General features: G+C 39.5%; 1 protein-coding gene across 7 annotated transcripts in view; it reads right to left on the reverse strand.

Moving 5' to 3' along the window:
• Positions 1 to 13,611, reverse strand: part of KIF21A (kinesin family member 21A) — a 105,920-nt gene that overhangs the window by 73,462 nt on the left and 18,847 nt on the right. For all 7 annotated transcript variants that reach the window (XM_063134133.1, XM_063134131.1, XM_063134127.1 and 4 more), the window contains exon 2: positions 1,620 to 1,842. In XM_063134133.1, coding sequence (XP_062990203.1) covers positions 1,620 to 1,842 — 223 coding nt within the window. The remainder of the gene's footprint in view (positions 1 to 1,619; positions 1,843 to 13,611) is intronic.

Consider the following 13,611-nt stretch of genomic DNA (forward strand, 5'->3'; position numbering starts at 1 on the left):
TTGTTTCAATTGTTCACAGAGGAAATTCTTTTAATGTTTTTATTTTTAATTGATCACAGGTGAACGCCTTTTGCCAACAGGCATTTTAGGAACTATTTTTTTGCGCTTTTACATCTTTGCACAGTTTTTCTTGTCGTCCGAATCAGCTCCCTGTGAGTAGCCACGTGTGTCGACAAAACAAAAACTCCAGTGGTGGTTTGAAAGAAACTTTACTTTAGGAATAAGTAACTTTCCATCCTAGGGTAGGATGGCTCAGTTCAGCCATGTGGTCAGCAACCCATGTGGCAGGGAACAACAAGAAGAAGGAAGAAGAGGGAGGAGACAGGGAAGGGAAAAACAAACATCCCAGCAATCTCCTCCTACCTTGTTCAGGTACACATTAACTCTTTAGCTCCAGGTTCAGTGATCTGTGGTCTGAGTTCTGCTAACAGTTTTATCCCTGCTGTCATTTTAATGATTGGTTTTATGTATTGCTGCTGGTTTTATCTTGTTTTTATCTGTCTTGTTTTATTGCTATTTCATATGTTATGGTTTTTTATATGTAAACCAGCCAAGAACTTCAGTTATTGGGAAATTAAAAATGCAATAAATAAATAAATAAATAACAGATAGACAGGCAAATAGAATTGTTGATAAAATAGAAATATTGGGATGTGACCAGGAACCCATTTCTATGCATTTTGTTGAGAAGCAGCAATTTAAGAGATGTGTGGGATGGGATAGGTTAATATTTTTGTCTAGCTTCAAGCATTATCCATAGCAAGCATATAGTGTCAAATGAGCAACTGTATATTTGTTTGAATATAGGAACATCAGGGGACGGCCATTCCACACCATCAGCTTGAGATGCAGACCATTTGTGATTATTCTACAGAAGTACTTCCATCTCCAGGCAGACCACTGGTACTACACAGTGAGATGCTATTGGTAACATTAGTAATATATATCCTTCATAATAGCTAGTTAAAAAGAATACACCTATTACCCATGCTCCTAAAATTAGGGATAGTTGCCCACAAAATCTATCAACCCTTTTGAGCATTCCTGTCAAAATGCCCGAAAACCCTTCAGTCAAGGCCCATAATCACTGAGAGGATCATTTGCTGTTGGAGGGGAGATTCCCCTCCTCTCATTATTCACCAGAGTCCCTTGCTACCTGCTACCTGCTACCTCATCCCCCAAGGTGAGGCTTTTTTTCTTGGGGGAAGAGGGGACTGTAAGGGATGGCAGGGGTGAGCAGCAGGTCTAATCTCAGGTGGGCCTACTCAAAAGAGACTATCCCCATTTCAAATTGGGGCCCACTATACTTTCAGCAGGATGCTTCCATATTCGAGCATCCCTACTTCAAAATTACAGTCCCATCCCTGCTTAAAATACACTGTTGTTTCGCAAATTAATAATGAATATATCAAAAGGGAGCATTTAACCCTTGCTTATTTCTCACACATTAAAATCTATGTATCATCGCATCTGCCAAAAACTGAAATTCCATCCCTGCTTGAATGAACTCCTATCTTCACCCCAAGTTGCTTCCCACCCACTCCACCCCACCCCATTCATTAAATTATTTGCATTCAATGAAAAAAAGCACCTCATTTGGAAGCATGCATAAGGCTCACCTGACCATAAGCAAACACAGTAGCGTTATAGCCTTCAAAGCAGCCTTCAATCAGCTTTTCGATGCACTGTCCGTAGATTTCCTCTTGCTGAGATTCAATATCAAACACATAATCGAAAGTGAAGGCTTTATCTTTTCCCAGGAACACTTGAGGTTCACCAGGTGTGACAGATGTGCAGATGTGGCATCCTTCAATCTTCTCTTTGGCTAGCTGAGGTCTGATTCTGTTGGGGACAGGGGGTTGGGAGGCAATTCAAAAGCTAAGCATTACAACCACTGGAATAGGACAGAATACACTCCTACTTAATTCAAAATTTCTGCAATAAAATTGAAATCAGACTGAGGATATGAAGTCACTTGCACAGTTCACTGCTCACTTGTACTAAGGATAGTTCTATATGATTTAACTGATTACCATTTCTCAATATAAACTGCAGGTGCAGAGACTCTAGTCTTGATCAGGACCATAGCAGGACGGAAAGGATTAATGTTCACCTACATACAATCCATCCTAGGGTCCAGATTGGGAGCCCTGTGCTTACTCTACAGTAAAAATGAAAACAACACACAGAGAGAGATGCAATATCTACTTTGGGTCTTAGGAGTGACTCCTATTGAACTCAGTGGCACTTTTTTTTTTTTAATGAATAAGCATACAAGTGATAATTACATACTAAGCCTAGCCAAAGACCAAATCACAGCAGAACAGAAGCCTCTCAGATCCAGTATTCACTCTATTTTTAAATTGCACAAGCCTGCCAAAATAATAACTTTTGATTTGAACAGACTTACTATGGAAACAAGAACAGCATGAAAATAATTCTAGCTTAGTTTTACAAAAGCCGAAGCCTATGGCAAAGAAAAAAACAAATTGTTTTTGTTTGTTTTTAGCAACTGTTTCCAGATGCTCAATATCACTTCACATGTTTAGGAAGAAAAGTTATTCTGACCGGGATCATATTCTTCAGCACTTGTTTAACAAGAGGGTGCTGGAGAAATTCATGTTCGTAATTCAAACCACTGCTAACACAACTCTGTTTCCTCATTCTGAGTAGAGAAAGCATCAGGGGAGGGTGAGAAAGGAGTCCTTTTTCTGCTCAAGATCCACTCCCACCTATTTTACCACCACCACCACCACCCAAAGAGGTTCCAGATGAACATTTACAAGCACAATTATTTATCTGGAACACTGCAGGAGGAAAAGCTGCTTCTTGAAGGACAATTTACAGCACCAAAATGGCTAGTGAGGAAACAGCATTTCCTCAGCCCATCAAATTCACAGCCTCTGGAAGCTGCTTTTCAGTAAAATTCATTACATGCATTTGCATGTGACATGTAGCTTGAAACTTATTTTAATAATTAAAACTGCTTGCATTTCAAAATCTTCAGAGACAAACTTGTTTTTCATTATAGCTTCCTTCTTATCCTTTAATCAACAACCATCAACCATCGTAGAGGCACAAGGGCAGTCATTCTGAATTTATATAGGTTTTATTTAAAATAATAAGACACACTTGAAGCATCAATGAATCTGCATTCATTCAAATGGGGTGTGCATTTAAAGTGTTCTGGAATGGTAAATGCAGCTGTAGTGTTTGATGAGTTGTGATCTCGCTCTTATGTGTATAATAGTGTATAATATGTATAATGACAAACAATTTTAGCATAACATTTTACAACTTGTTTACAATGTTTACATTTTATGATTTTTGGAATGGTAATTAAAAAGGATACATTTGAAAAAATGTAGGGAAAAATCTTACCCTAGGAAATTAGAATAAGACAGCACAGTTCCCCTTCATTTGAGCCCACCCACACCGCTTGAGTGAAGTACAGGAGATCCAAATAAATAAGATTCTCAACTGCCAAGAAGCATTATGCCAAATGACAGCCCACACAATAGTTTAAAATGTATTTATAATCTTATTGCAAGCTAATCCATTTGCAAGAAGACTCAAACAAAGTAGCTGAAGTTTGCACATGTCCTGAGCATAACCTGTGGTACATGATGAAACTGGAAAAACCATTTATGACTATTCTTAAGGGAACAATTACTTAAAATCATAGAACACTCTCTGACAACCTGCCCACTAGGAAAACAAATTTACATCACGGAAGTCTATCTTGCCAATATAAACATTCATGTAACTTTACACTGCAAGCGATTTATCTGTTCTACAAGTTTTCACTTCAGAACATGATTTATGTCACTACTAACCTGAGAGTGACAAAAAAGGACTGCTCCTAGAAAAATCTCAGGTCTCCTTTACATGGCCGTGTTTGGTGTGGTAGGCAGGGGTCAAGAGGAGAGCGATCTCTCAGCAGAAGCAGTCATGTAAGGGCCAAAAGCATGTGCAAATTTCTGCATGCACTTATCTTTAACACACTCCAGTCATCAAGTCCACTGTAAATACACATTAAATTCTTTCACCTCTCCCCCTCTTGTAAAAGCATTTTTTAAATATTTCACTTATATCCCACCCTTTTTCCTCGAAGGAACCCAAGGTGGCGTACATAGTACTCCTCCTCTCCATTTTATCCTAACAACAACCCTGAGTGGGGTAGGTTGGACTGAGAGTCTGTGACTGGCCCATAGTCACCCAGTGGGTTTCCATGGCCAAGTGGGGCCTAGAACCCGGATCTCCCAACTCCCAGTCCAACACCTTAGCCACTACACCACACCACAGCATCTCACATACATAATCTCAAGTAATAAACTGTGATAATGAAAGTTCTATCTACATCAGGAGTGGGCATATTGTGGCCCTTCAGATGTTGTTAGACTGCAACTCTCATCAGTCCTAGACAGCATAACCAATGGTGTGGGATGATGGGAATTAAAAGTCCAAAAACATCCAGAGGGTTACAGGATGCCCATCCCTGGCTACAAGATCTTATGATGGCTGTTTTAGACATGCACATCACTTACATCTGTTCTCACTTGATGTTTAGCTCTCTAAGAAATGGATAAGCATATCCATGGATGCACCATTGGAAATGGATGCACCATTGGATCCTTGCTCATGTAGATAAATCCAAGACTAAGGTATCACAGGATAAGCAGTCATATAAACAAGCCAGCCCTATGCAACCTCTGAAAGTGTAACAATTCCTAGCTGTGGTCTATTTAAATAACAATGTGTTACAAGAGTTTAGAATGCCATTGGTTGATGAAACTATCCAGTGAAATTTTAAGATGTTTTTAAAATGTTTTTAGGATGTTTTTTAGGATGTTTTTAACAATGTATATTATGTTTTAACTGAGTATTATGTATTTTATTGTTTATTGTTGTTCCCCGCCTCGATTAAAATGGAGAGGCGGGCAAGAAATAAATTTATTATTTACTATTATTGGAGTTTTGTAATAAATGCAAGTCCTCTTCTTTGTTTACTCAGATGCAAGTTGCACTGAGTCCAATACCTGAAAGACTGCCTGCTCCCACCTCAACCTGCCTGGCTATTTAGATCTGCCTAAGAGGAGGGACAGGTAGTGACTCAAGTGCTTTCACTTGCAACACTCTGACTCTGGAATCTGTTCCCAAGCACGCTTAACTGCTCCCACCGCCAATGACATTTCAACAACAGCTGAAGGCCATTTTTCTTTCTGCCCAGGCATTTTAGGGCCAGTGGTTATGTACCTTTTAACTAGCTATATGTTTTCTTTTTGTTGTTTCTGCCTTTTAAATGTAATTGATATTTTTATTGTACTTAGATTCCATCTTTATGATAGCTTCTCTGAGAGGGAGCAGCCTGAATAGCAGGGTATAAATCTTCCACATAAAGTAGTGGGAGAAGAAAGGAATATTAGTCATATATAATTTAGGGTGTCTTCTCCTACACACACACCCCTTTTAAGTAGGGTAAAGAAAGAAAATTTTAGGGGGCTCTTAAAATTGAACAGAATTTTACTACTGGTGGAGGAATTTTATATTTTGCATTGGGTTGAAGGTGAAAATGCACAAGTGGCATTCTGTTAATGCAATAGGGCTTCTCCCCACTTTCCCCCATTGACTCCTACACCCCGCAAAAATCTGCTCTTGATGGTGGTGGGCCATCTGCTCATACAAGGTGGTGACATTCTAAACCAGACTTCCCCAACCTGGTGTTCTTCAGATGTCCCATCATACATGGCACCTTTGGATCCAACCCATTATATGTATTATTCTTTTTAAATGGGTATTTTCTGCTGTGGAATGAGGTTCCTGAGAGATTCGCCTGGCACCTACATTGTACTCTTTCCAGCACCAAGTGAACACCTTTTTATTTTCCAGTATTTTAGCATTTTACAATCTTAGTCTTTTAACTCTGTTTTAAATCTGTATTATAAATCTCTGCATTGCTTCTCCATTTTATTCTGGTTGTACTTTTATATTGTGGTTTTATTGGGCAGTATAAAAATGAAATAAATAAATAAAGATTGTAATCCACTTTGAGCACTTTATCTATATGGGAAAAGAACATGATGGTAAACACATCATTTATTTTTAATATAAATTATACTGGATAGTTCTGAGCAAATCCACTAATATTAGTAACTTATACAGAGTAAATAAACCAAGATGTGATACATCTGAGATTTAAACAGAGAGAGAGAAAGAGAGAAGGTAATGTAATAAAAATGGCACAGGCATAAGTGGATTTGTCTGGGAACAGTTCGCTTATGTTACTGTCATGGTTTTGCTTTGCTTAATGAGATTTATTTTCTTAAAGCAATTACATTTCTCTGGACCTCTGATTGGAACAGGCTTATCTACCCATTAATTTAATTCATAAGACGCATTTATTCTGCTGCACCTTAGTTTTCTAGGTGAGCTTATTGTTTCCTTCCTACATTAGGTTTAGCTTTCTTGGATCACATGTCTCTATCGCTGCAGTTGCTAGTCCTAGTTGGAAAGAAGTCAAGCTGTGATTTTTGTTTTCGTTTCTCAAAACAGCCCTTTGGCCATTTTGCAATGGTCTGCCAGACAGCTCAATACTGATGGCATCCTCTTGTAGCCTGACAAGGTCTTTTGTTTGCTTGCCAGCGGAAAAAGGAAAAGAAAGGGAAAGCTGAGTGTTGGCTCTCAAGTAAATAGATATCCTCCCCTGAGCAGGTACCAACTTTTCCTTGGAAACCACACACAAACATACCACATGCAAAATTTATTCAGCATTTCCATTTTTCCCTAAACATGTTCTTTCATTAGCCATGATGGAAGATTGTGCCACAATAAATTTGTTATGCTATAGCAGCAAAAAGCAACAAAGAGGCTACAAAAATTGTTATTCACTATAAGAACTGAGTAGTCAAGCTGCTGGCAAACAGGAATTTGGGGATGAGAGGGAACAAGACTTATCAGGACCAGATTGGCCCTGTCCCATCACCAAAACTGGTTTGGACCACTTCCCAGTTTATGCAAGAGTAATATTTTCAAGACTGATTTGTAGGGTAGTCTAAAATAAAGAGTCCAAAGTTTTCACAATGGCCCAGTTCACATACAATGATAACTCATGGTTGTTGTTGTTTTTTTAAAAAAAAACTAGCAGGAGTGAGCAAGCATACTGGCTCCTGCCACCCAATCACTCTTGCTACAAGGTGGAGCGGCTAAACACCCCTGGTTTGTTTAGCATTATGTATAAACTAGGAATTCTGGGTTGTTGGGGGAGAGACAACTCAGAGATGGAACCCAGAGTTAAACTCTGAATTGTCTACACCCCAATAACTCACAGTTCCTGGTTCTAACGTAACACTAAATAATGGAATGTCTCAGGGTTGTTTAGCTACAGCAGGAGCAATTGGGTTGTGGGAGCCAGCATGCTCACTTACTCCCACTTGTTCACAAAAAAACATGTTTTTATTTTTAAAACCTGGGTTGTCATTTCATGTGAACCAGATCACTCTCTACATAAGCACAGTTATTCCCTAGCTTTCATGGAACTCAAAGTGATGTACATAGGATTCTGAACCATCTAAGCACTGACCAGACCTAGACCTTAGTGACAGCAGAGTTGCTGCATTGTGTGCCTTCATACCATACCCAAAGCCAGATGTAAACAAGAAATATCAATTGCCTGTGGGAATGTCAAATGTGTTTCTTCATGGCAATCCAGTCGAGTACCCTCTGAAGTTATTAAGGTCCAGTGTAGGTGTCTATCATGCTGGTATCACAATTTGAATGGTGAAGGGATGGGCAAATAAGAGCCAGTATGGTGTAGTGGTTAGAGTATGGGACTGGGATCTGGGAGATGCAGGTTTTAGTCCCCACTCAGCTGTGAAGCTCACTGGGTGAGCCAGTCACTGACTCTCAGCTTAACCTACCTCATGGGGTTGTTATGAGAATAAAACACATCTGGGGCATGTCTTATAGTCCCAGATTTCTATTTCAATCATATTGCTAGTCTTCAAAAATAAAAAGACACATGGAAATCATAAGATCTGCATGTGCAGATGTGGTGGTGGTGATGGTGAGGTTAATGAAACCATTTCAAATATGGGGATATAGTGCAGGCAAGTCAGACAAAAATACTCTCATGCTCTAAAATCCTATACGAAATTTACTTCATTTTCCCCCTTTGATGTGTAGAATAAGTTAATCCATTCCCAGCATTTGCCTTGGGGTTCGCTAGTCTGTTGCACTGCCAATCAGCTTTAATAAAGTGTAATATCTTTAATACTCCTTCCATAAAAGCTCCAAACCACACTCCAAGGGGGAAATTTTCCCTTCATGTTTATTGTTGACTGTTTCAAATGAACAGAAGCTGCTCTGTTTTTAAATAGAAGGTAGGCTGTTCATGCAAGGGCTGAACTTCTATGAACTGGTAAAACCTAACTATGCAGCAAGAGGGGGAAATGCCACTTCCTTTAAGGATCACAAAGTAGTCCAGACAGAAAATTATATGCTTGTCCACACTGTACTTGGGGCTGAGTTACATTTTTGAGCATTCCTGAATACCAACACTTGGTTCTAATCCACTAAGCATGTTACTCTCTGGAAGGGTTGGGAGTGGTGCACTCAGCTGGGGGAAAAAGGGGGGGTAGGACCACATGCAATCCATTGTAGTTTCTAACAACAGAAGTTAGCGCTGACATGTTATTAACTCTAGGCAATTCTTGCCATCCTCACCACCCTTGCCAAAAAAATAAAGACCTATCACTACTGAAAAAATGTTTTTAAATTGCATTATTTTCTTCGATGAATACATCTGAACAATATGAGAATAGTATTTCCACTAATTTCAAGCAAATTTTTTTTGCAGAAGCAAGAATTTTAGCAAAAAACCACAATGTAAAAAGATCACAGAGGCTAAAACCAATCCACTGTAGCAAAACCCAGTATATGAGCTTCAACTGATGAAGCATTACACCACACTTCAATAAACATGTCTTGGAACATTTTCTGTTTGTTTTTAACACATGAAGATCAAACGCACATATTTGTATGAGAAATATAGTTGCATGGAGGGAGATTATGTTGTCTTTTTGCATAGATACAGGGGAGTGGGACAGGCAGGGTCCTTGAGCAGCACATGGAGAAAAGGGAAAGGGTGTGTTAAATGATTTCGCAGGAAGTCCCATCACAAAGGTCACATGATTGCACTTCATTATTTGCTTCACCTTAATGCATGTTACAGCTGCACCTGGTAATACCCCCGTGCTTTGTTGTTTTGAGTCATTTCACACCAGGGGTGGACAACTTGTGGCTTTCCAAATGTTTTGGCCTACAACTCCCATCATCCTAGTGAGCATAGCCAATGGTGAGGAATCACGGGAGATGCAGTCCAAAACATCTGGGAAGTCAACACTTGCCAGCCCCAGCTTTACACCTTAGGGCAGGGCAGTGACTTTCAAAGAATGCTAGAGGGTGTTAAGAGGGTGCTCCTCAAACAATAACGGGGAGGGCAAATTTTCCTGAAGCAGCCTGGCTACTGCCAGCAATTTCCTTCCAATATGAAGCCTCTGAAAAGAGTTTGTTGCATTCTAGAGCACCCTCTGAGATATCATTGGGGTCTAACAGACTAGCAAGAACATCACATGAACCAATTAGCTTCCCAAAACACATCCCAGAATCCTTTTTAAAGTGTGGTTTGCGTAGCACAGGAGCAGGCATAAAACAGATTGAGATTGAGATCTACTGATAGATCTCTGGATGGTTTGAAGTAGATCTGCAAAGATTTGTTTAACAATGGCAACAACAAGGTGATTTCCCAAATTATACTGTGGAAATCCCAAATTATACTGTGTGTGTGGTGTAGGTTTTTCTGTGGAAGAACTGTGAGTTCTGTTCCGTTCCAGTAATCTGAACAAATTCCTCTCATCAGAATTCTTTAATTCTAAGTGTATGACTTTTGCACCTGACTCTTGTTGGTGTTCTGGTACAAAACAAAGAAAAAACAAAGTAAATCCTGCGAACCTGAAGTCTGTCCATCCCTGCTGTGTATCAGATACTCAGAGGCTCCTCAGCATACTTGTCTATGTGTAAAACACTCCTTTAAGGTAAAAAGCTTGATAAGCATTGCTACACAACAAGGTAGGAAATCTCAGGTCTGCCGATATCAATTCCCTTAGTGCCTCAGCAACAACCTCTTCCCTGTGGGCCAATTAAGTGACCTCCTATTTGTTTTTGGTCCTGCACAAATTCCAGCAAACTATGTTGGCATTTAAAAAAGATCACTGGCAGAGTCCATCCTAAAGAAAAATTTGCCCCTTGGAAGGACACGGTGAAGGAGGGAGCCCCCTAAAACAGCCTTTTCCAATCTGATGCCCTTCATCCAAATATGTTGTACTACAATTCATCCAACACATCTGGAAGATAATGAGTTCAGGAAAGGTGCCTCAAACAGTTTCCAGATTAATTCCCAGCAGACAGCTTCATGTGGCTGCAAAAAGAAAGTTACAGATGCAAAAGTCACAAGAGAAGTTAAGTGGGCATAGCTCAGTGGTAGTCCAGATGCTTTGAATGTAGAATATCCTTACCCAACATAGTTCCCTCCAAATGCTTTGGACCAACTCCCATCAGTCCCAGCCAGCATGGCCAATGGTCAGGAATGTTGGAGAGAGCAACAGGTTGGGGAAAGCTGAGGGAGAAGATCCCCATGTCCAGTCCCTGCCATGACAGGCTCTCAGCTAGCAGGGCTGGGAAAGGCTGCTTCCAAACACCTTGGAGCTAATGCCAATAGAATAAAGACTACTGGGCTACATGGTCCAATTGTCTGACTCAACATAAGCCACTTCTATACAAGACTAATTTCCAATAAGGTGAAAGCTGTGTTGGCAACAAGTGTTTGAGGTACCTTTCCTGAATGCCAAACTGATGCTGATATGGGAAGAGAGATTGTTCTGTGTGTTCTCACAGACCAAAAAGAATTCCTCACCTTTGCCATAGGGCTCTTCCATTTCCCAACAGGATCAGGAGCACTGGCTTGAAAACCTATGCTTATAACATAATGAAGCATCTCTAGAATGTTAGAGAAATTAGGCCTGTGTGAATACAGTCCAAACAAACACTTAACATTCAATTGCTTGTGCACCTGGCATGGGAATTTGGCAAGCTAATACATTCACCTTGCATCATTTTTAAAAAAAATATGTTTGTATCACAGATAGTTGCAGAGTTTGCAGTTTGTGAGGACAACATCTGGGTAATACTTTTTAAAGCTATTTTCACAGATAACAAAACAATGTTGCATTTCCTGTATCTGAAATTCAGATGTAACAGCTACAAGCAGGCTAGTACAATAACAGGTTCTTTTTCATTGCCTATCCCAAAAAGCTCACAAGTTGGACATTCCTGACTACAAGACATTCTTAGAGGCATTTGTGAAATCCCCAAAGCCTAAGTAAAGCTTGCATTGGTCTAGTTTATGAGGGATTTAATTCCCTACATAGCTAGCTTTTGTCCGTTACTCTACCTTATCTTCTAATAATATAATTAAAATATTGATGTACTTCTCCCTTCTTACCCTCTTGAAAATAAAAATCATGAATTCAAGCCAAATGCATAGCTAATGAAACCATTATTTTATGGAAGAGATAATCAGCATTGGGTCTATCACACTGAAATTTCAAAAATAAGAAACATCTACAGAGTTTTCCCCTCAAAGTGAAATATAAGCTACTCCTTCAGTTGAGTTCCAAGGGCAACCTTACATATTACTATAAGAAGGAAAACAAGATTCATGAGTTACATTTCCTCTTATCTATAGATGGAAAATTTCCAAGAATTTTGAAGCCATGGTGGGTGGGCGGCAGAATTGGGATATATGCAATGCTCTCTCACATCAACATGTAACTTATTTTACTACTTTAACAACATTACTACTTTAACAACATAAAATGCATCAGTTATAACTTACTACAATTATATATGCTAACTATATGGCATATTTATTAAATTTACAAAGCAATTTAAATATTTGTAGGCTTCTTATTAGGGTAAAAACTTTCTCAAGGAGGCCTACATAAACTAATCTAATAATTCATGTTTGCTCAGAAGTAAAATTCATTCTGTTTAGTGGAGTTTATTCTCAAGTAAGCATGCATACAACTGCAGCCTCAAAAGTATAAAGGCCTTACATGTCTACACTATGCATGTCTACACAGAAGTAAGCCCCACTGACTTCAATGGACCTTACTCCCAGGTAGGTGTGGGTAGGATTGTATGAGCAAAATTGCAAATGTACTTGATACTGGAAAGAGATGGGGGAGGGGGAAGAATGCATGTGCCAATTGCTACACCCTATTCTACTTAAGCCCATGTATTTTAGTTTTTGCCATCTGAGAAGTTGGGGGGGGGGAATTAAAGTTGAAAATAGAAACCAGAACTTTTTTGTAAACAAAAGAAAGTGCACTATCTAGATACATACAAACACAATATTAAGGAGCAGTAGCACATTTGGATATAAAGTTAAACTTTATGACACTGAAAGCATTGGACTCTACAGTATATACAGGAATTAATTCTCTAATGCTATAGGTCATTGGCCTTCAACTGGTGGGTCACAACCCAAAAGTGGGTCATGAGATCAGTCCAGATGTGTCACGGCAAAGCTGTTGCCGCCATGTTGGGCAATTTGTGAAATTGTGATAGCGTCTCCCATGTTGCAGGTTGGGAGTCCAAGGTGAGTCTTGGGTCTAGAACAGCTGAAGATCACTGCTGTAGATGATCTTGCATAAAAAAAGACTTCATACTGTACGTTTTGAATGAGCAAAACGTTGTCATAAAAATAATTTCATTCCTTCCTGGAAAAATGGGAAATATCCTTTGGGAGGGAAAAGGTGTTTCTTTTCCTGAACGCTAAGAGGAGGTTTTCCAGATCTCCAAATCTCTTCTCTTATCACACTTCTGATGTAACTTTGCAGAAGGAAACTTGAAGGGTGTGGGCTTTGCAAGCTTCAGCTATGAAAACAGCTGGCACCATGCAATTCATCCCTGAAGGCTTGTTTTTGCACTTTTCATAAGAAGTTGAATAAGAAAAAAAACACCTTCTACACAACTGTACTACAATTCGTGGAACAAGACTAATGAGATGGCAAGGGTGCTCTGTGTTGAAAGTCACGACTCAACCAAAGAATTTGTTTTATTTCAGTCCCAGAACTGAAGCTTATACAAAAATTCTTTCACATAAATCTATGCCTAATCTTTTTCCACTACCTCCACCACCACGCAACCCAAGCTTTCTTGGTTTCAGCAGCCTAATTTAGGAGGGGAAAGGCTTTTTGTTGTCACTATTGCTAAATGAATGGGAGTCAGAAATTCTCACTGATCTACTGCATATCACCTGAAGCTCTACCAGTATATCCTGATCTGCCTTCTGCCTCCCCCTGATTTAAAGGACCCAAGATGCAATTGCCTTAATGCATAGATGGTCCTCAGAGATGGATACAAAGGACATAAGTTTGTGTTCATCATAAACACACCCCAGACACTGCATTATGTATGTGTATGTTCAAAATGTGCTGTACCATCAACTCATACAACTGCTGGAGTGGGTGTGGAGGAGATTGCTATCAACTC

The sequence above is a fragment of the Elgaria multicarinata genome, chromosome 9, assembly GCF_023053635.1.
Source record: "Elgaria multicarinata webbii isolate HBS135686 ecotype San Diego chromosome 9, rElgMul1.1.pri, whole genome shotgun sequence".
Classification (NCBI taxonomy): Eukaryota; Metazoa; Chordata; class Lepidosauria; order Squamata; family Anguidae; genus Elgaria; species Elgaria multicarinata.